General features: G+C 41.4%; 1 protein-coding gene across 1 annotated transcript in view; it reads right to left on the minus strand.

The window, feature by feature from the left end:
- Positions 1-23,915, minus strand: part of ST8SIA1 (ST8 alpha-N-acetyl-neuraminide alpha-2,8-sialyltransferase 1) — a gene marked incomplete at both ends in the record, with an annotated part of 146,493 nt that overhangs the window by 67,384 nt on the left and 55,194 nt on the right. Inside the window, one exon of the mRNA XM_082849660.1 lies at positions 22,482-22,626. Within this exon, the coding sequence (XP_082705786.1) occupies positions 22,482-22,626 (145 nt within the window). The remainder of the gene's footprint in view (positions 1-22,481; positions 22,627-23,915) is intronic.

A 23,915-nucleotide genomic window follows, 5' to 3' on the forward strand; every position in this document is an offset into this window, starting at 1 on the left:
AACAAAACACCACAAAGGGGTGGGCAGACCACCGAAGCCACCACTCCGGCCCAACCCCTGGACACACCCCTACCCTCACCCCATGTAAGGAACAAGCTCGCCCCGCCTTGGGGAAGCAAGCAAGCAAGGGAACCTGTTGTTTGTTCTCACTCCCCACCCTGCTGCAGCAGGGGCCCCAATAAAGCCTTGCCTGAAAAAACAAAGTTCCAATATTCTTGGAGACAGAGGGTATCTTTTAGGCATGTCTAACAATGTAAAAACTTAGCGTCAGAACCAAAGAATAAAAAATGTTCTGCAGAATCACTGTAGGACAAAACTGGAGATTAGGGAGAAGGCTGTAATGTCCCTACATCCAGGTAATAAAAATAACTCACCTTAAATCTAGGTTTCCTGGGAGCACCAGGAAGCCAAAAAGTTTGAAATCCTGGAAGCGACCCACTTGGATTCTATCCACGGTGAAGCTCCACCAGATACAACCTAAGCCCCAAACAGATGAGAGGAGGCTCTAAGGTGTCCAGAATTAGGAGAACTGAGTAACAGACTGAATCAGATTAAGCAGACGAGTGGCCAATTAAATAACTTTAAGATCAAGAATTTCTGTAAGCAATGAATTTGTATTTTAAAATGCTCTCCTGCTTTTGAAGATGGTAACAAAAGACTCCATTGTTTTAAATTTAATACAGGACATATCAGATTATTACAACTCTCACCATACTTCACTAATTCAATATGTTTCTCAGATGCACTGGGTGATTTTTGGACCTAACTTGTTCTAGATTCTTCTTCCTCTAGCTCCTTTCTATCATTCTGTTTCCACTGTACCCATAAACTACATTCCTCGCCTTCCTAATTTTATACTTGGGAGGAAGGGGAGAAATGCCATAAATATTGCTGAATAAACATGGTTTCATAAACTAAAAAAAAAGTGAGTCTGTCAAGCTAAGTTTTGCTGGTTTTGTTACACATGTAACTTTATGCTGATACTTTAAGCTGGAAGAGTTGGCAATTCTATTTTCACGCTTCACAATTCAAAGGAAAAATCTTTGTCTTGCTCTGCTACTCCCTCCAGACTTCTCTTTTATAGGAAGGAGGAGTAAGTCTTCCTTGTCATGCAGTTTTCAAGCTAGAAAAATTACCAAACCTTTCAGTACTTAGAACACCACCAAGTGCCATGATTAAGAAGAGGAATCAATGTCAATGTTAGATGTGGGTCTCAAGTCCTAACAGAAAAGCAGGGATTTTGATTTGCAACCCTTTAGATAGGCCTGAAAGGCTGTCACTCTATGCCAGCTGCCATTAGTGATGAAGTCAAAACATATGCTCGCCCTTATTGATGAAAATATCAAGTTTTTGTCCATAAGAACATGAGCTCACACATCTAATTGCATCTAACCCATTCATTTCTATGTACCCTCACCCATGTATCCGCATGGACTCCCACACATAATTATGCTTCACCCACACACATAATTTAATTTCTCGCCCATATGTTAATTGTATCCTCAACCTAGGCATCTAAATACACCCCCTCTCCGCCTCACATCTAATTACAGCACCCCTCTTCTGAATGTAATTACACCATTCAGCCACCCATCTAATTATGCCCTCCTAGACTATTTAGTTGCACTGCCCTGCTCAAGGACCTAATTACATTCTAACCAGTGAATCAATGATGCCCCCAGCCCTTCAGCCATATTCTTCAGATGCACATCTCTTTATCTCTGCATCCCACTTTATTATTTCAACTAAAGACTGGCAAGTTCCCACAAGCAAGTTCCTAGTAAGTATGGCGCCCAACAAAACAGGCAAAATAATGACAAGACGCAGCTGAATCAAAAGCAGCTTTGGTCCTTTCCAGTAAATAAGCTTTTTTCAATAGTTGCTTTTTTGGTTATTTAACCAGCCCCATTGGAAGTCCAAATTAAAATTTCAGATGTTTTCTTATTTTGCATGTTTAAGCATTTTTATGATGAAAATATCTAGCAATTAATTTATTTCAGAGACAAATGCTTCTCATTACAGATATTTAATTATTGAACCCTTTAAAAAGATATTACCCAAAACTTTACCTGGGGATATATATTTATAAATACTAATTACAGAATATTTGCACATCCCTACCACTCAAAAAAGGTTAACTGTTCTTCAATTATACAAAATGAATTTCCAGAAAGTTGTTGTTAAATCCGTATTCCCCATTCCACTAATAAAATTATGATTTTAAAAAAGATTAGTTCAGTATTAATAGTCTTTCTACATAGGACGCATCTCTGGAAATTGAATGATGTGAATATTTATATATTGGGTACTGTTTCCCTATTAAACTTTCTGACTCAATCCATTATAAAAAAAATAACACTTAAGCATTCCAAGGAATATTATATATTTTTCACATATCTATTATTCTGGACATAACTTTTGGAAGCCAAAAATAAAACATCAGTTCAGACTGTAAGAACAAATCTGACTCCTTATTAGATCTGTTCCTTTTCCTGTGCTTAGTCATGCTGACTCTGCACCTTTTGTAAAAGAATGTTGCCTATAGCCTGAAATATACAGGATGGCCTATTCTCAGGGCTCTAATCTTTAAGAGTCCATTCATACAGAGATAAAAAGATGCAGAACAGAGAATAATTTTTATCTTGTTGGAAGTTGGCAAGAACATCATGACCTATGTGGACAGCTGCAAGAACAAAGGATTCCGACCCCAAGAAGTCTGCAACAACTAACCAAGCCTCTCACTCACCTCAGCCATAAAAAGAAACGAAACTGAGTTATTTGTAGTGAGGTGGATGGACCTAGAGTCTGTCATACAGAGTGAAGTAAGTCAGAAAGAGAAAAACAAACACCATATGCTAACACATATGTATGGAATCTAAAAAAAAAAAAAAAAAAAAAGGTCATGAAGAACCTAGGATGGGAATAAAGACGCAGACCTACTAGAGAATGGAGTTGAGGACACGGGGACGGGGAAAGGGAAGCTGAGACAAAGTGAGAGAGTGGCATGGACATATATACACTAGCAAATGTAAAATAGCTAGCTAGTGGGAAGTAGCCGCATAGCACAGGGAGATCAGCTCTGTGCTTTGTGACCACCTAGAGGGGTAGGATAGGGAGGGTGGGAGGGAGGGAGATGCAAGAGGGAGGAGATATGGGGATATATGTATATGTATAGCTGATTCACTTTGTTATACAGCAGAAACTAACACACCATTGTAAAGCAATTATACTCCAATAGAGATGTTAAAAAAAAAAGTGCTTTGCTGAAACCCTTTGAGGAGTTCACGTTTTTTGGGCACGAGCCACCCGTCCCCTTGCATGGCCCTGCGATAAACCTTTTTCTGTTCCAAGCACCAACGTTTCAGTTTGTTTGGCCTCACTGTGTGTCAGGCACACAAACTTGCTGTCAGTAACAAGATGACCATTCATCAGATTTACTGAATATTTCATATTCAATTCCTGGTTAACTGAAGTTAGGTACTGATTTTGTTTCTGACCCATGGATGCTAAAGCCATAAGGGGGACTTCCCTGGTGGGCCAGTGGGTAAGACTCCGAGCTCCCAATGCAGGGCGCCTGGGTTTGATCCCTGCTCGGGGAGCTAGATCCCGCATGCTGCAACTAAGACCTGGCGCAGCCTAAATTAATAAATAATAAATAAAATATTTTTTAAAAATAAGTAAAGCCGTAGGAAGGCTGAGCCTGTGCTTTAAGCCAGAGGTTGACCACATTTAAAAAATTCTCAAAACTGGGGGGCTTTTTATGGTGGAAAGGAAAGGAAATATGAAGGGCATGCACATTGCAAAGGTAATGGCCAGTGATTCTTAGTAGTGAAGCAGAAAGTGGCAGCCGCAGCAGCAGAAACTATACCTCATGTCATGGCGAGACTTTGTCTTCTCAGCTCCCAAGGTGGAAAAACCACCGAAGGATTCTTTTTCTGCAAATATGCACAGTTCCTCTTCCTGCTGATGAGCCTTACCCTAGAGCCTGCCTGCCTGCACCTGAGTCCTGGCTTAACGTTTCTTCTATAACCGCCGGCAAGTTACTTAACCTCGGTGCCTTGCTCTTCTCATCCGTCATAATGGTATCCACCTTGTACAGCTGTTGTGAGGATTAAATGAGTTCTGTCTGGCACAAGCTAAGTGATCACTAACTGTTATTTTTATTTTTAATGGACCCAGATTTTCTCAGCAACAAGCCTAGAAACCTTGGAGTCATGTTTGCTCATCTCTCAATATCACCCTAACATCTACCTCTTCAAAAGCTCTTCTATGCTTTTTCTCTTTCCACTTTCATTGTAAATATTTTTACAATGGCTGGTTACTATCAGTCGGCTTCTAGTTCTTATCCCCCATCCCTCCTTCACTCTCATATACTAGGTATTCTTCTAAGACAAAGGTGATGGTATCACAGGTGTTTGCAGTATGTCCGAGTGCGTCAAATAATGCTCATTAAATACATGTATCAATTATCCCTCAATAAATCATTAAATAAACAAACAAAGGCTAATGCAAGTCACTCCCCTACCAGAAAAGTACAAAATGTACTATGTTGTCTGCTGACAAAAACGTTTGAGATCTTCACAGAGGCACTCAGGACCCACCAACACCCCAAACTCTCTGCTCATCCTTTTCTCAAACCACATCATCTATGCTCACACCCAATATTCTCTCCACACCATTTTGTTTACAACGGTTGGCCTCCGATACAACCTAAATTTCTTGTCGTCCTATATTTTTGTTGAGGCTGCTACAGTGCCTCTTCCCCTCCCCCCTTCCCTACTCAATTATCCACCAACCAAACTGTTCTTCACTCTTAAGATTTATGAAGTGTCTGCAGGTATCGTGTCCAATAAGATCCCATACAAATTCAAGGAAATGCTCAAAAACTGAAGCAGATCAGAGGAATGTTAGGATTCATTTATGCTCAATGAGTCATGAGAATTAGGTATTAAAGCTGTGCACGGTGGCTTGTAAGTATATGTGGAATTGAATCAAATCATTTCTTCAATACATCAGAGACTTTTAAACTTATTACTGTTGATGTCGTTATTCCGCGTGCTTGGAAATGGAAGTCTCTTGTTTTTTGAACAAGGCTGTATGCAGAAAAAAACCGTAAAAAGAAACAAAAATAGAAAAACAAAAGAGAAGATGTTGTTTGAGGTCAAAGTGGGTGCCCTCCCCTCCCCGACCTCTTGGTCTCTCTCATTCCTGAAAGTGACACTGAGACACCCCAAGGAATTTGATGGTGTAGAAAACTACTAACCTAATCAAATTCCCTTCTTTTTTCCCAGAAATGAAGAACCACAAACATCGAACACATTTCAGCTAAGGACATTTGGCAAGTATTTACTGAGTGACAACCAATCATACACCAGTCACTATACAACATATTGGGGCAAAAAGCCTGACCCCCTGGCTCTATGTTTATCCCACTAAAATGTGGTGGGAATTAAGACATCTGTTTTGTTTTCAATTATAAATAGTGTGCAATTACTCAGTAATGGAGCAGATTGTTAAACTGTTAATCCAACTTAACTGATTAAGTACCTGAACTAGCAGAACCGGATCAAGTGCCTGCTAATTAACCATTAAATTAATTATTAAGTTTAAAGAAAGCAAACCCAGTACCGTCCCACATATAACTATTCCATGAAAAAGTGAAGAAATCACGGGGGAGGGATACATTGGGAGATTGGGATTGACATATACACACTACTATATATAAAACAGATAACTAGTAAGAACCTACTGTATAGCACAGGGAACTCTACTCAGTACTGTGTAATGACCTATATGGGAATAGAATCTAAAAAAGAGTGGATGTATGTATATATATAACTGATTCACTCTGCTGTACTCAGAAACTAACACAACATTGTAAATCAACTATACTCCAATTTAAAAAATAAATTTTTTTTAATGCAGAAATCAGAGAATATTCTTTTTGAGATTAACTGGTTCCTGAGGCTTCCCACCTCCCCCCAACTTTATAATAAATTATCTGTCATCCTTTCTTGTGAGAAAAAAAAGGAAAAGAAGTTGTTTCCAGAGCACCCCTTTCTTCCCAGCATTGCTCCCTTCATCATCCCCCAGGGCACCGGCATACAAACCTCCAATCAGCTAAATTTTATAGCCTCTGAAGTCCCCACTCACACCCCTACTTCTACTTATTTCACCCTACCATCTTCTCCCCTTTTTTCAGTGTGACCCACGTATATCAGAATCACCCTGATATGCATATTAAAGATGAGTATTCTTGGTCCCACTTCTGCCCTCTTGAATCACAATCTCTGAGTAGAGCACGAAAAGCTAAAGTTCTCCTACACAATTCATGTGCACAATAAAGTCTGTGACCCACCAGATCCTACCAACCCTCAGATACAACCTAAGGTCTTCCTTCCTTAGAACTTTCCCTGACCAATCTCATCTTCTGGGATCGTCATCCACAATCCTGCCCACTGCCACCAAAGAGCTACAGTGCCGACCGTCACTCCCTCTAACCAAACACTCTAGACACTTAGCATTTCGCACCAATTGCTAGCCTCCATTTTGTGTATATACCCATCCTCCACAAACAGAGAATAAGCTGCCCCAGAGTATAAAGCATGTCTTGTAACTCCTAATGTCCTCAGACATTATATACTGACCGCAATAAGTACATAAAAGTTTTCATTCATTCATTGACTGACTTACCCAGAGATGCTAGGAATATAAGCCAATAAAGCAAATCTGTTAACTTTTCCAGACTACTGGTATAGAGGTTAAGGATACACAGATGAGCTAAAGGAGTCTAGCACACAAGAGTTACAAAATCAAATGCCTACAGAATCCAGGCAGGAAGCACAAGCAGAGTGGAGGGAAGACAACAGGGAGTGCTAAGAACTATGGTAAACAGAGGCCACCTGACCAAACCAAAAAGAGCAGGAACTGATCCATACCCTGTTATGAGCACTGGGACCCAGTGCTGCCAGATATACTGATTTTTTTTTTTCTAAGCAATACTAAAAATCCAGATTTTTATATGAGATCTAGTTTTTAATGTTGGCAATATAGTTCAGATGACTTTTTTCTTTAAACAGTAAAAGCCAAACAAAAGACATTTGAGGGCCAGGTTTGGCTTGCTGATAGCATTTTCTCCTCTAGAACCCAGGCAGGGCCCTAGCAGACTTATATTTATTCAAAGGGTAGGAGGTTAGGGACTTCCCTGATGGTGCAGTGGTTGGGAATCCACCTGCCAATGCAGGGGACACGGGTTCGAGCCCTGGTCTGGGAGGATCCCACATGCCGCGGAGCAACCAAGCCCGTGTGCCACAACTTCTGAACCCGTGTGCTGCAACTACTGAAGCCCACACACCTAGAGCCCATGCTCTGCAACAAGAGAAGCCACTACAATGAGAAGCCCATGCACTGCAATGAAGCAGTAGACCCCGTTCGCCACAACTAGAGAAAGCCCGTGCGCAGTAATGAAGACCCATCGCAACCAAAATTAATAAATACATAAATTTAAAAAATATATTTATATAATCTTTAAAAAAACCCAAAGAGTAGGAGGTAAGAGATGAGTGTGAATCTTCAATTATCCAGAAAGATATAGGAAAATGCATGTTTTAGGGAAGTTTTAGCCAAAGACTGGGGAAGACTCTCTTTCCCTTTCCAGGACCTAAAGAAAGAGGTCCTTTTAGAAGGCAGTTTGTGAAAAATTCAGGATTCAAAGAGACAAAGAACAGATCAAAGGTTTTTTGAAAAGTCTCCCTAATATCAGTTTAAAATAATATTAAGTCATATTCAGATAGTCTCATCCTAAACAGTTGTTTGTTTTCTAACCAAAATGGGATCATCTTATCCTTGCTGTTGCAACATGCATGTTTATTTAACAAGATACGATGCGCATCTTTCCACCGTTGTTTTAATACCCTCATTCTATTTGACTGGATAGGTGGCTCATAATTTAATCGATTCCTTACTGTGAATATTTTAGGTGGTTCCCAATTTTTCACTATGATAAACAACACTGCTATAAACATCTTTGGATTGTGGCAAATCCAGGAAGGTGGATGGGGAGGAAGGGAGGGATGAGCCCACTCTATTTTCTCCTTTGGTATAAACAATCAGGTTGGCTTAATTTTATGTAAAGTTCCGTGCAAGAGCCTCTTCAAGACCACTTTTCAGCAAGACTGCCATCCCTAACCCATTCCACGCAGAATTCCTCATGCTGTTACTGACCTGATACATACAACCTTGAGAACCTGATCAGTTATTTTAAGGTAAATCCTTAGATGTGGAATCGCTGGGTCAGATAAGAAGCACATATTTAAGGCTTTTGATATGCACTGCAAAATTTCTCACCAGAAAAACTGTACCAGGTTCACTGACCCCAGTGTGCCCTAACAACTTGGGTCATATCAATAAAAGTTAGCAACTGAGTAAGTATTCATCCATTTTCATAAGAAAAACAGAGTGGAAATCTCCTTATATACTCTCACAGCTATTTCAGACATACCAAGGGAGAGACTTTATTGTGTTATAATCATTCTGTGGTTGATTACTTAATCTGAGAGGAAATGATACTCAAACAGGATCCAAGGTATTAACATAAGTGAACTAGAAAAGAGGAGACAAGAGTCTCCCGGGGAAAGGGAGAGAGAGTCAAGAAGCTCTATAGAAAGACAGAGCTTAGTGTTTATGAGGAACTGAAAGCAGTGTAAAGGGTGAAAGGGAACACTATGGAAACTGATGCTGGAGCCCCAGGCAGGGACCAGACCAGGGTCTTCTTGTGGGCCTAAGAAGGCTGTCTTATCCTGAAATCAATGGGAAGCTAATCAAGGATTTTAAGCAATGTGATGGCATAATCTGATCTGCATTCTAAAACAATAACTCAGGCTGCAATGTGGAAACAGACAGGTGAGGAGGCCAGATTAGATACAAGAAGGCCAACAAGAGACTACCGTAAAATTCTAGGCAAGAGGCCACTGTCATCTGGAAGAGGATGGCAGAGGCAATGGTGGAAAATAAGGAATAGAGATAAAGAGAGAGAAACGATCTTCACAAACATCAAAATGTCCTTCAGCAATACCCGGTAACAATTTCTCAAGAATAATGTGTTTGAAAAGTGATTAATAATAATAGCAAAACAAACAAAACCAAAATAACAACTACATACATGTCCGGCACCAATACAGTGGCTCACTTTAAAACTGTATGATCATTTCATCTCGAGACTAGGATGAAGTTCTGAACACTAAGAAGGTGGTGTCAGACACACCATCCCACACCCTTTCCTTCTCCCAGTGCTGCAGCCTTCATGGGAATGATCTTGGGTCCTTCTAGCACAGGCAGCATCTCCTTCCAAAAGGAGGCTGCTGTCATGTGGTTGCAAAGGCTTTGGAAGAATAGCTATCCATTCTATTGTTCATTCAGCTCGTTTTCATTTACCACCTGCTATGCCATGCGCCAGGCCCTGTCTAGGTGCTGCCTTCAAGGAGCTCACAGTCTGGCGCGCAGAAAGCACGTGAACAAATCACTGCTATTCGATAGTATGGTGACAGATATATACACAAATTTGGGTGGGGTGGGGGGGCAGGGGACAGATTTTTAGTTGATACGGCAGGCAATGGAGATTTGGGAGAGGGAACTGGGACGGTTATTGAGACATGAAGATGCTTCAGCTGGATCTTGAAAAATAAGAATTCATCAGACAAGGAAAGGAAGAATATTCCGGGCAGAGGGAATAAAAAAAGCACAACTTTTTGGGGGAAATGCAAGTCATGTGGTAATTACAGAGTACAGTTGACCTTTGAACAGTGGGGGGATGAGGGACCCCGACTCTCCGCACAGTCAAAAATTCTCCTGTTAACTTATAATCAGCCCTTCTTATACTCGTTCCTCTGTATTCATGGTTCTGAACCCATGACTCAACCCACGGCAGATGGGACAGTGCTTTAGTACTTACCTCTGGAAAAAATCTGCGTATAAGTGGACCCATCCTTAAACCCATGTTGTTTAAGGATCAACTGTATAAAGTAATGAGAAGCAGGAGAAAGAAGGTGGATGGCTATTACTAAGCTTATATTATTTTATATTCTCCGAGAGTTCAGATATTGAAGGCCTGTGTGCCCCCGTATGAAATGTGAACTTTATCCTGTAGGTGGTAATCAGGCAGGGTTAACTTGACCAAGACTGATCCCCCGTGGTGCAGAAAAGAAAAGTGGCCTCTGATAAAGTTCCATGGAGACCAGCAGGGGTCAGGCGCTGAAGGCCCTCAATCCTGGCCAATAGCAAGACCGGGATCCCGGCCCTCCCATCATGCCAGGGAAGAGGCTAGCTCTTGCCGAAGCATGAGCTGATTGATAAATCCTTTTCTGGCAAGCTATGTCACTCACCTGTGTCTGCAAGGCTTGTCCTCTAGCTGCCAATCATGACTGCAGAGGGCTTTCCATCACCCACAAGCACTGAGCTGATAAACCAGACCAAAGCCAAGGCTCTGCCGTATCTTAACACTTTAATATCACAGTCTTTGAATCACACACACCTAGTTAGACGACTAATATGTCAGCCTAGTTTAAGGGTCCCTCTCCTGGAGTCCAGAAAGTCTAGGATCTCATCATTTGTAATTATGGAAAGGCAGCAGAGTATCTGCCAGCCGCTACTTGGCCTTCTCTGTGAGCTTCCTCCACTGACACTGCTCCAGCAGATGTGGTGAGTGCGCCGTTAGGCCACTTGCTCTTGTGTGCACGGCGGGCAGAGAGGAGCGACCTAAGAGAAGTTACACAAACAGATTTAAGGTTTTTTTGTTTGTTTGTTTGTTTGTTTTTGCTGTACGCAGGCCTCTCACTGTTGTGGCCTCTCCCGTTGCGGAGCACAGGCTCCGGACGCGCTCAGCGGCCATGGCTCACGGGCCCAGCCGTTCCGCGGCATGTGGGATCTTCCCGGACCGGGGCACGAACCCGTGTCCCCTGCATCGGCAGGCGGACTCTCAACCACTGTGCCACCAGGGAAGCCCAGATGTACGTTTTATAATGACAGCCGTTGGCAGCAGGGTGGAGGGCGTTGCAGGGAGGCAAGTTCATAAGAGTGAAACCTGTCAGAAAGTTCTTGAATGAGCCCATATAACAGAGGATAAACCCTGAACTACCACAGTGGCAGAGAGGTCAGGGAAGAGGGGATGGAGTCAAGAGATATTTACAAAATAAAACTGCATTGGGGAAGTGGTTAGTACAGAGGACAGACTCAAACATAAGACCCAGGTGTCAGCTCTAGTGATTCGTGGGCTATAGTATCATTACCGGAGGCAGGAAACAGAGAAGAGAAGCCAGCTGGGGAGAGAGGGCATTTAATTTTGAACATGTGGAAGGTAAGGAACCTCTGGGACACTGAAGACAGTACCCGGTGGGGGGAGAGAATGGGTCTGTCTTTACTCACCACTACCTCCCCAGAATTAGCACTGTCCCTAGTACACAGCACAAAGTGCTTAATAAATGCTTGATGAATGAATGGGTGAACTCATTTTATACAGAATCACCAAAATTTTAGGAAAGCATAGTTTTGCTGGCTGCAGGGCATATTTATTTTGGCGGCAAGTCCAACACATGTGAAAGGGAATTTCTGGTGCATCAGAGCCTTATTTTAAATTTTAACTCAACTCTGACTATATTTCATTGATTCTTGATTTGTACTAAATTTTACGGATCATATAGAAGTACTATATTTTTAAAATAACCAACAAGGACCTACTGTATAGCAAAAGGAACTATACTCAATGTTTTGTAATAAGGGAAAAGAATCTGAAAAAGAATATGTGTATGTATATATATGTATGTATAACTGAATCTCTGTGCTATATACCTGTAACTAACATGATACTGTAAATCAACTATACCTCAATTTAAAAAATCACATTTGAACAGGACCAATAGATACTTGTAAATAAACAAGTAAATACAAATAAAATTACGATTAAAGCTTATTTTATAAAAACAAAAAGAAGTACTACATTTTTTCTTGAGTCCATACATATCACTGGCCTTTGGGTTTGAAGAAGTCCTCCAATAATCCCCATCTCATCTGGAAGCGCCTGCCAACTGTAGTTACTTCAGTTCTTAATGACCTTGTGCGTTACAGTCAAAGTCTATGTCAGGCTTTAACAAGTAAAAGCAATTAGGAAATGTATACGTTTTATGGCTCCAAAATTAACAATACTTTGTGAATGTGCTATCATCTGAATAGTAGATAAGACCCAAAATGTATATAAAAGCAGAGTAGACCAAACCCTAGGGAGAGAAAAATTTAAGCAAAATAATCATATAAGGAGCTGCTAGCCCGTGCTTTATTAACAGCAGACCACCTCAAGTAAAGACACTACTGAATGAATTTAATTTGCTATTGTCTTTTTCTCAGCACCTTTTTTTTTCTTAGTAAAGAGTTAGAAGGTCGGAATCTCGGTAAACAGGAAAAATAAAATTCGGCAAGAAAAATTTTATGAAAAATAGTTTTCAGAGTATAAAACGTTGGTTATCCTCAAAAAGCACTTCTGTTTCCATTATAGACAGCACACCCACACGCTATCCTGAATTTCTCCACCACACTTATCCCCTCACCTATCTTTCTGTCAAGCTGCTAACATATTGCCTTAATTAACAATTTGCCCAGATTCTCTCCTTCACTTAGCTTCTGCGTCCTCTGTCCTGTCAGCCTCCATAGAGGTGACACAGGAAAGGATAAGAACCTAACATTTTTGTCTCAAAAATTCTTCTTTATCAGGCCTAATTCTCAGCCTGAACCCACATCGGGGCCACTGCAGATTCGGCCTGAGCCCTGGGAAATGCAGAGCAGCTCTGGCTTCAGGGGGATGATTTGGGGGAGTGGCCACCCAAAGCTGTGGGTATCACCGTCAAGTTACACCTGCAGTCTTCTGACCCTGGCCTTCGGGGATGGCTCTGGTAACTTGGCTTCTGTCTTATTTTCAAAACACAGCCCCAGGTTGCCCTGCCAGATTCCTGGTGCCCAGCTCAGACTCAGTTCCAGAAAGGTGCTTCTGCCTTGTTCTCAAAAATGGTGCCTGATTTTGACCCCCAGGCTGGAAACTTCCACCTTGTTCCCTTGAGTCCCTGCCTGGATTAAATGATCAGCTTTCCAAGCCTTTAGAAGGATGGAACCCTGCCTTCCTCTGGCCAGTACCTCCCCAAAGCTGCCAGTCGCCAAACCCCCAGCCTAGTGGCTGGGAACCTGAAATCAATGACTGTTTAACCTGGCCCTCTGGGTATAGCTCCACCCTCCCCCAATCTTCATGCCTGAGCTTTGCACACTACTGGCACATCGTTTTTTTTTTTCTTTTTTTTAATTGAAGGAGTTGATTTACAGTGTTTTGTTACTTTCAGGTGTACAGCAAATGGATGCAGTTATACACATACATCTATATCTATTCTTTCTCAGATTCTTTTCATTATAGGTTATCATAAGATATTAAATATAGTTCCCTATGTTATACAATAGGTCCTTGTTGTTTACCTATTTTATATATAGTAGTGTGTATACGTTAATCCGAAACTCCTAACTTATCCCTCCCTCCCCCCTTTCCCCTTTGGTAACCATAAGTTTGTTTTCTTTTCTTTTTAATTTATTTTATTGAAGTATAGTTGATTTACAATGTTGTGTTAATCTCTACTGTAGAGCAAAGTGATTCTGTTATACATTCTTTTTCATATTCTTTTCCATTATGGTTTATCACAGGATATTGTGTATAGCTCCCTGTGCTATCCAGATCTTGTTGTTTATCTACCCTATATATAATAATAGTTTGCATCTTCTAATCCCAAACTCCCACTCCATCCCTCCCCCACTCCCCCCGCCTGTGACAGCCACAAGTCTGTTCTCTATGCCTGTGAGTCTGTTCCTGTTTCGTAGATAAGTTCATTTGTGTCGTATTTCAGATTCCACATATAAGTGATACCATATGGTAGTTATCTTTCTTTTACTCCTTATTATCTTCTGGTTACTGGAAACAGTTACCTAGGGTGAGAATCTTAATAACCCTTTCTGGCTACTAGCTGGACCGCCTTTTACCCTCCACAGCCAAATTAACTTCCCTATTCTATCCCCACCCCAACCCTTCTTCACCCAGAAGTTCTGACCCTACAGATAAGAGGATATGTCAGGCCATGAGGGATGTCAAGAATATTGTGCCAGCTCCCATGGGGTCTAAAGGTTACAGGCCAATTAGCAGAAGAAGGAGAGTAAACTGATTTGAACAAACATTAAGAAAATGTTCTCTGTACTCATTTTGTATCTTTTTATTCCCTGACCAAACTAATTAAGCCAGAGAAAATTCAGTGTTGATATGATCTAAGTTAATCAAATGTATCTTTATGCAGTTAAGAGATCTCTAATAGACTTAAGGAGTACAAATGAGCATATCAAGAGCAGAGGCCTCCTGGTATGAAAACAAAAGCTCAAAACGAAGTCAAAATCAGATAGAAATGCCTTTCTACACTTGGACATTTGCCAGTAAGAAGGACCAAGATGAAGAAACCAACTGAAGAAAAACAAAGATATACCAGCTTTTTCTCCAGGAAAACACCCTGTCATGTGAACCAAATCTAAGAAGAAAATGTTCTGTGGAACATTAACACCTCCTGAAAAGAGTTATCACTCCCATCAGACCTACGGGATGAGATTTGACTCAGTGGTAATTGGTGTCATGCAACCTTTTCAGTTGTTCCCAGCAAGCTTTAAGCCTGAGCCATAATCAGTCTTTGTACTAAACTTTACACACTGTCACATATTTTAGAAAGGTCCACACCGTGGCGAGACACACCATTCCTCACAACTCATTTTCATTTTGTTCTCAACCATAGACAACCTGTGACAATTTTCTTTAGAGAAAGGTCTTAATTTGTAATTATTTCTAAGTTTGAAAGACAAAGGCGTCTTACAGTTTACTCTCAACTGCTCCGTGGGGCAACTAACTTCTAATCGTGTGCCTTCCTTTCCTCCGAGGATAACAGGTATTTGCAAGTCCTGTGATGACCCACTCTCCTCATCTGCTCAGTTACGGGACAATGAGTGGAACAGACGCTACTAATCCATTGTCAAGATACACAATCTTAATTCACTAGAAATTAATAATGTATCTTACATTGCACTTTCAGCGTATCATAATTATTATCCAACTATAATGATACAAATGTCCAATTGGCACAGCCTGAGGCATTCTCCATAACTAATTTATACTTCCCTAAATCCCAGACTCAACAGATTTATCTCTTCTCACCACTCACCAGCATGGAAAATTGATTTGACCACTTTTCTAGAGTTTTCCCCCCCATTGGTTCCCAAAATGCCTAAGAAATGCTTACATGCCATAAATGCTTAAGCAGATAAAAAAAGTAACATTATTATATGTTTGCACAGTGCATTCATTACAAAGCACTTTTACACCCCTAATCTCATTTTAACTTGGTGTCTCATAATAACACTGAAATACAAACACCAGGTATTATTAGTCCCGAACTGAAAATTATAAATTCAGGCTGAGAATAGTTACATGATTTGCCTGGGATCACAAATGTCATCATAGAAAGCCAGGTCTAAAACCCAGAGCTGTAGACTCCATTCCCTACATATTTCTCTAACGTTGCCATTTAACCAAGGATGATAGGAGTAAATGCTCTGAATTATTTAATGGTAGTGGGATCATGTTCTGGATTTCTATAATATAGAACCACTGTGCAAAGAATAATTTGCTTTCCTTTGAGAACCTGGATTTCTCTATCACGGACGCGATGCTGTGATTTATAAGGAACATTCAGATGACAAAAATATGTTTCCCAAATATATTTGGTCTTCACGCCCAGTTCCTGACTTACAGCTCCCAAAACGCTTGGAATTTCCTGAACAATAAGGGCAAAGGGAACATCTTTTATAACATTTGGTCTCTTGTCCTCAGTTCCTGAAAATCCTTCAGAGCCATAAAGGTGAAAATGGTGTCTTGTTATGGATAACAAGCCCCTTCACACCACATCTGGGTTGATGTTAATGTAAGTGACTTTTGGAAACCATCTAAGGATGGGGGCTCGTTGTCAGGGGAACCAATCATGAACAGAGGGTTGGAACTTTCAGTCCCACCCCCCTGATCTCCAGGGAGGGGAGAGGGGTTACAGGTTGAATCAAGCACCAATGGTCAAGGAGTTAATCCATCATGCTGACATAATGAAGCCTCCATAAAACACCCAAAGGATGGTGTTCAGAGAGCTTCCAGGTTGGGGAAACAGGGCGCTTCCACTTGCCACGAAGCAGGGCCTCAAGGTCCAGGAGAACAGAAGCTCCTTTGTTGGGGACCTCGCCCTATGTGCCTCTTCATCAGGCTGTTGATCTGTATCCTTTAATATCCTTTGTAATAAATCAGTAATCTAGTGAGTAAACGGGTTTCCTGAGTTCTGTAAGCCATTCTAGCAAACTAATAGAACCCAAGAAGGAGGTCGTGGAAACCTCTGATTCGGTCAGAAGTACAGGTGACAACTCGGATTTGCGATTGGCATCCTGAGTTGGGGGGAGTCACTGGAACTTCCCATTTGTAGCCGGTTGGTCAAAAGTACAAGTAATAACCTGGGCTCATGAGTGATGTCTGAAGTGGAGCGTGGTCTTGTGGGACTGAGTCCTTTACCTGTGGAATCTGATGCTAACTCCGGGTAGGTAGTGTCAGAATTGAGTTGAATTGTAAGACTCCCAGCTGGTGTGTGAGAAGTGCTTGGTGGTATGGGAAAGTCTCCACATAGTCTCCACACACACACACATTGGATTTGGGTCCAGAACCCATTTAATAGAAACCAAAATAGAAACCAGTTGGAACTGGTCTTATTTCTCCTTCCAAAGTGGGCCACTAGGGCACTCAAAGTCAAAGGGCAACTACAGTGCTGTACAGGATCCTAGAGCCTGCATATCTGTACTCTATTTTTTTCCCTCTCAGATAGCTACGAAAGAATTTCTCCATTTCCTCTAAGAGTATTTATATAAGGGAAGCAAAAACCTTAAAATGGTTTCAAGGTGATTGCGTGATAAAAATTAACAATGAATCCACCAGAACCCATGACTTTTTTTGTGTGTGTGTGTGTGGTACACAGGCCTCTCACTGTTGTGGCCTCTCCCGTTGCGGAGCACAGGCTCCGGATGTGCAGGCTCAGCGGCCATGGCTCATGGGCCCAGCCGCTCCGTGGCATGTGGGATCTTCCCGGACCGGGGTACGAACCTGTGTCCCCTGCATCGGCAGGCGGACTCTCAACCACTGCGCCACCAGGGAAGCCCCAGAACCCATGACTTTTTAAGAAAAAAATAGAAACAAGATAATAAACAATAACACTTTGGGGGACTTCCCTTGTGGCTCAGTGGTTAAGAATCCTCCTGCCATTGCAGGGGACACAGGTTCAAGCTCTGGTCCGGGAAGATCCCACATGCCACAGAGCGACTAAGCCCGTGCGCCACAACTATTGAGCCCAAGTGTCACAACTACTGAAGCCCACACACTTAGAGCCCATGTTCCACAAGAGAAGCTACCACAATGAGAAGCCCACATACTGCAACGAAGAGTAGCTCTCAGTCGCCACAACTAGAGAAAGCCCGCACGCAGCAACAAAGACCCAACGCAGTCAAAAATTAATTAATTAATTTAAAATAATAATAATAATACTTTGGAAATCAGACAGGCCACGTTTTACATGCCAGCCCTCCACTTGTGAGCTCTAGAGCCTTGAATAAGATATTTAACCCTCTTCAGTCTCAGTTTCACCCATGAAATGAAGACCAGAGTAACAACCACACAGAGTTGCTATAAGGACAGAGTGAGATAACCTGTGAAGAAACTAAGGCAGGCAGTTGTCCAGGTCAGCACATGGAGTGCATTTGCCTTACAGCTGAAATACTGAAATTTCCCAGCCTCTCTTGAAGCTAGACACAGCCATGAGATTCAGTCCTGGCCACTGACACATCTGCTGGAGTCTGTCCAGATTTCCTCTTCTGCTTCCTCTCTGTCCTACTGGGATCCTGGATCAAAACTAGAAGGTTCCTTGGCCACCAGCTAAAGATGTTCAAGCAGGAGGCTGGGAACTTGATGGTGCTGTGTAGCCACCATGTAGCTCTAAGCTACTCACCTCCTAATTCCTAACTATTGCTTGAGATAAATAAATACCTGTTTGGTTAAGCTCCTGTGTCAGGTCTCAGCCAAACACAAGTCTACAACATGAACCAACACAGGCTTGGCAAAGATCTATGCCCACCAAACAGTCCCCTCAGCTTCCTTCTAGTTGAAAAGGTATATGTTTGGAAAATGATTACAATCATATTGTTAAGTAAAAAAGCAAGCTACCAAATGATGTAGATTATATAGTAGAATCTAAATTTCGTTAGGAGAAAAAAACTGCTCTGAGACTTGGGAATACCCAGGAGCTCAGAGGATTCTATTAAGCACATGACTGTGAAAAACAAATGTGTATTTTCATTCTAACAAAGTCATTTTGACAAAACTACTTCAAAATATCCTGCTGGGTTTCCCCTGGGCCAAGGGCATTGTGGGTCCATGCCAAGTGGAAGATGTCAGGGAGTTTATGGTGACCAGAGCAGCTGGAAATGTCTGTCTGTGGTGCATTAATGATATTTTGTGATTCTTTACATATGGCCTTGGGTAGATATTTTGAGGAAAAATGACTCGTCTAGTTTGTGATGTATTTCACGTGACTATCCAGCACAATGTAAGAGAATGGTGGGCCGACCATATATTTATTACACCAAAGAAAATATTTATTAAATTATATCAACACAGTTGTGGTTTCTAACATTCCTGCTACTCCCTCACTCATTGCCAAGGAAATTTATGCTCTTTCTGGGTAAAAATATGTCTTAGGCCAAAATAGCATTTATTCGGTATTATATACAAATGTGGGACCATGTAGGCTTCCAAGGGAGAGGCAGAGCAGGAAAGAGCTGATCCCAGCCTAGGGGATGGAGGTATCCTCAAGTATTCTCAAAGTGGGAACACCTACCATCACACTGTCCCCTCCAAACACACACACACATGCACTGCATATTCTAGAAAACCTACATGAGGATTAAAATTCGGCCCTTCATGCCTAGTAATATTCAACAAATATTTCACCAAAATACATTTATAGAGCCATTTGAAAACAGCTGCATCAAACTGTCCTGCTTGGTCTCCTATAGTTCAAGCCAGGGCACAGCAGTGGTCCAGCCCAGGTGGGACATACATAGGCAGGGAGAGCAGCTGGAAATGAGCATCTATATTAAGTGTGAAGCACTGCACGAGGCACAAAAACGAGTTTCCTCAAAAGCTCACAAGATGGTATTGAGATCAGCAGATACAGACTTTTAGAAAACTGTGATAGGTGATTAGGCAAATAACTGCATAGGAGGCAGAATTGAATAAATTGATAATAAAGCCATGGGAAGTCATAGGAGGTCCAAATAAGAAGCAACTAACTGTAATTACAAAGTATACAGCATCTCACTAGGGCCCTTGTGGACCCTCCAGCCTTGATTCAGGACCTGTTAACTTTCCACATCACACAGAGAATCTTGGATTGCATCTTGGCAACAACAACAAAAGCAGTGATTAAAATAGGCAAAGGAGTAATACCAATAATAATGACAGCTGACATATATGGAGCATTTAGGGGAGAAGTGTAATATATAATTAAACGAAATACATTAAAATATATAATTAAAAGTGTGATATAAAGTTATACATCTGAGTTAGCAAAGGAGTGATTTAGCATTACCTTGCTGAAACAGGGAGTGGAGGGATGCTTTGTTCAACTGACAACACAGAGCCCAGCTCACTCACCTGCATTTCTGCCCAATCAACACACACCACTTTCTTCCCACAGGGAGCATGAATGAAGCCTAACAATTAACTGACAACTTAGCTTCCTGATAACAAGCTAGAAATCTTTCACTGAGAAATAAGAGGGCCCGGGTATAGACACCCTTTGATGCAAACTGATTCTCCAGGATTTCTATAAATTAGTTAGTCATTTCAGAATCTCTTCAGAAGAATACACAGGTAACCTTTTTTCAAGTCTACCCATTGAACTGGTTCAGCCCTTTGTAATGACTTGTGCACACACAGAGTGATGTGATGACTTTCACTTTCTAAGAAAAAAGCATTTTTCCTTTATTATTCAGGGATGGTTCCTTGGTCTTGCAGCTGGTACACAGAGACACAAAATTCATGTGCACACACTTGAAAAAGAAAATGTTTCCTGCTATCTTACTGCTGCAACTTACCGGATAAGATGGGAAGTTAGTTTGTATTTCTTTAATCATTTCTTCTCTTCAAATCTATTTTCTAGCACAAAGTCAGTTAGTATGATTGAAAGCCCTCATCTATAAAATCCTATTTTGGGTTTCTTTAAAATCTTTTCTATTTGATGAGCTGTTAAAGGAGATTGCTTCCTTATCTCTTCTTCATTTCATAGCAAGTTGATATCAGTATTTGTACAAAGAAGATGCTGTGAATTGGCTTACTCAACCTCAATTCTACCCTTTTTCTAGCTTCCTGCTAAAGCTGGATTGCTTTAAAAACTGCCCCTCTTGGACTTCTTTGCAACTAGTGTTCTGGATGTAAATTAATCTTACCCACTAGATGCACTTGAGGGAGGTTTGGAGGGAGGAGGTGAGTTGAAACCCATCTTCCTGGCCCTGTTTCTGCCAATGGCAGTGGCCACGGTAGTTTTCTAATCCCTAAACCACAGTTATGGCAGTAAAGTTCTTGGGCTAAGTAATTCCAGGAGCCACCTCTTGACTCCAACTCCTCTATTCGCCTAACAATTTTTTAAGTGCCTAATGCCCAACATGAAATATCCTTCTGCTAAAAACACCTAGGAAGGGCTTCCCTGGTGGCACAGTGGTTGAGAGTCCGCCTGCCGATGCAGGGGACACGGGTTCGTGCCCCGGTCCGGGAGGATCCCACATGCCATGGAGCGTCTGAGCCCGTGAGCCATGGCCACTGAGCCTGCACATCCGGAGCCTGTGCTCTGTAACGGGAGAGGCCACAACAGTGAGAAGCCCGCATAGCGGAAAAAAAAAAAAAAAAAAAAAAAAAAAAAACGCCTAGGAAGATTTCTGACTAATGCAATTATACTCTTCATTCCTCAGTCTAAAGATGCAGTATATGAACCAGGACAACATTAATCAACCTAAAACATTTACATAATGCTTTGTAGTTTGCAGCATACCTGGACATGCATTATATGACATGTCCTTGACCTCAACTCTGTGAGTGGACGGGTACTGCTCTCGCCACTGCACAAATGAGAAAGCTGAACCTCAGAAGAGTTAGGTGACTTAGCAAGGCATTTAGTTAGGAAGAGATGGAGACAAAATTCAATTCTACATTTTATGACTGTTAATCATTTGCTTTGACATAAGGAAGGCTCCCAAGGGTAAATGAAGAAGAGAGAAAAAGCACAAGGATGCTGGCCATGAATTCAACCTTCTATTTCCTATTTTAAAATAAAGTTTTTCAACTGTATCATTATACATACTCTAAAACCGTTAAATTGGATGAAAACACCTAAGAATGAACTAGCAAATGGGAGCTATTTCATAGAGCACGTGACTTTGGATCTGGTACTGCCTGTGCCTCAAACTTTATAAGATGCCTCCTCTGTAGAATCTTTGCTATTAATACAGCTATATGTTTTCCACCTCTGACCATGAATTCTCTTTCTGCACAATCATCTGGCCAAACCAAGAGTAGCGTGAAGACTTGGGGAAGCCGACATTCATTTCTCAATTTCTCCCTAACGGCAATTTCACCTAAGATCCACTTCCCATCTCCAACTACGGCTCCCTAGAAATAAAGACTTCCTTTTTCCCCCCACTAGCTACATAGATATATTTTAGTAAAACATTTGATTTCAATGCTTAGGAAACCACAAAGAAAAACATTAAGGAAGCAAAGCTTGATTCAGACCACTTCAAAAGTGGTCAAATACTTTCTCTCCATCTCCACCACTCCTACACTTTATAGCAGTAATCTAACCACAGGGTTAAGATTCACAAGCTCTAAGAAGCAACTTCTGACCATATGGTCCCCACTCCCTGAGTATCAGCCCTAAGAAAACATTCCAGTGTTGCAAATCTTCAAGATCATACCAGAGCCAACCTCAAAGCACTGGAATTCCACAATTCCCTGATCTTGCTTCCTTCTCTGCTTGCTTTCTTCAGTCTCATACGACTCAAGTCAGAAGGGCTAGGAAATCTGTTACTCTGTAATATCCTACTGCTGCCCCTGCATCACAACATTATTTGATTTCTTCACGAAAAAATGACAGTATAAAGGGAAGCATTTCTAATTCAGAAAAGTAAGAAGATGAAAAGAAGTAGATCTGATTAGTTAGGCAAAATCAATTATCCCTTTCCTATGATATCAAGACATAGAAGAGACTATATTGAAAGGCAACAAACTCTGTACTAACCTGGGGGAAGAGAGAATAAGTTGAATTGTCAATGGTGAATGAGTATAAAAACTCCCCATCGTACCACATGCTCTTCCCCATGGGGGAATTCATTTTAGTCATAGCAAAGAGATGGGCGGGGTCACAGCAGTCTTCCATCTGTTTCCTAGGAGAGAAAACAGAGAGAGAAAAGAACAGCAGGTTAAGTGAGCAGCAGACTCATTCACTTGTCATTCCCACAGAGATGTGCAGCCTTACTTCAGTGCCAGCTCACAAAAGCATCTGTGTCTCCAGGGTGATTAGACTACTATTAATTCATTCTTTCAGCCATCAGAATGCATGACTGGAATATTTCATAATTTTTAAAAAGTTAAAAAAAATACATCAGCTGGTAGGACTGTAAATTGGTTCAGGCACTATGGAAAACAGTATGGAGACCCCTCAAAAAATTAAGACTAGAACCACCATGTGACCCAGCTATTCCACTTCTGGGTATCTATCACAAGAACACAAAAACACTCATTGGAAAAGGTATATGCACCCCCATGTTCACAGCAGCATTACAGTTGTCCCTGGGTATCTGCAGGGAATTGGTTCCAGGACCTGCCTCAGATACCAAAATCCACAGAGGCTCAAGTCCCATAATCGACCCTCTGTATCTGAAGTTCTGCCTCCACGGATTCAACCAACCTCAGATTGTGCAGTACTGTATGTATTTATTGAAAAAGTCCATGTATAAGTGAACCTGTGCAGTTCAAGCCCATGTTGTTCAAAGGTCAACTGTATTTACACTAGCCAAGATATAAAATCAACCTAAGTGTCCATTTATGAATGAATGATAAAGAAGATGTGGTATATATACACCACGGAATACTACTCAGGCATGAAAAAGCATGAAATCCTGCCATTTTTGACAACGTGGATGACCCTTGAAGGTATTATGCTAAGTGACATAAATCAAATGAGAAAGACTGTCTGATTTCACTCATATGCAGAATCTAAGAAAACAGAACAAAAACAAACTCATAGTTGCAGAGACCAGATGAGTGGTTACCAGAAGGGAAGGAGGTTGGGGGGTGGGAGAAATTGGGTGAAGGGGTCAACTGTCTGCTGATGGATGGTAACTAGACACATGGTGGTGATCAATTTGTAGCGTATGCAGATGTTAAATTATAATGCTGTACTCCTGAAACTGATATAACTAAACAAAAAGAAAGAAAAACATCAGCTCTCACATGCAGTTGAAATATGTCCAAAGACAAAAATAATCATTATAATTACAGATTGATGGATTTAAACGTCCAGGAGCAGAAAAGGCTTGGGTGGCTAATGCATCTTCATGGTGATTTAACAATCAGATGGTTACATTTGGGGACCACGGACTTTACGTGACCTGTACGGAGTAGGGAATACACAGAGGAGCCCCAAAGAGGGTGCACGTCCCCCAAACTGAGG

The sequence above is a fragment of the Leucopleurus acutus genome, assembly GCF_964270905.1.
Source record: "Leucopleurus acutus genome assembly, chromosome: 11".
Taxonomy (NCBI): Eukaryota; Metazoa; Chordata; class Mammalia; order Artiodactyla; family Delphinidae; genus Leucopleurus; species Leucopleurus acutus.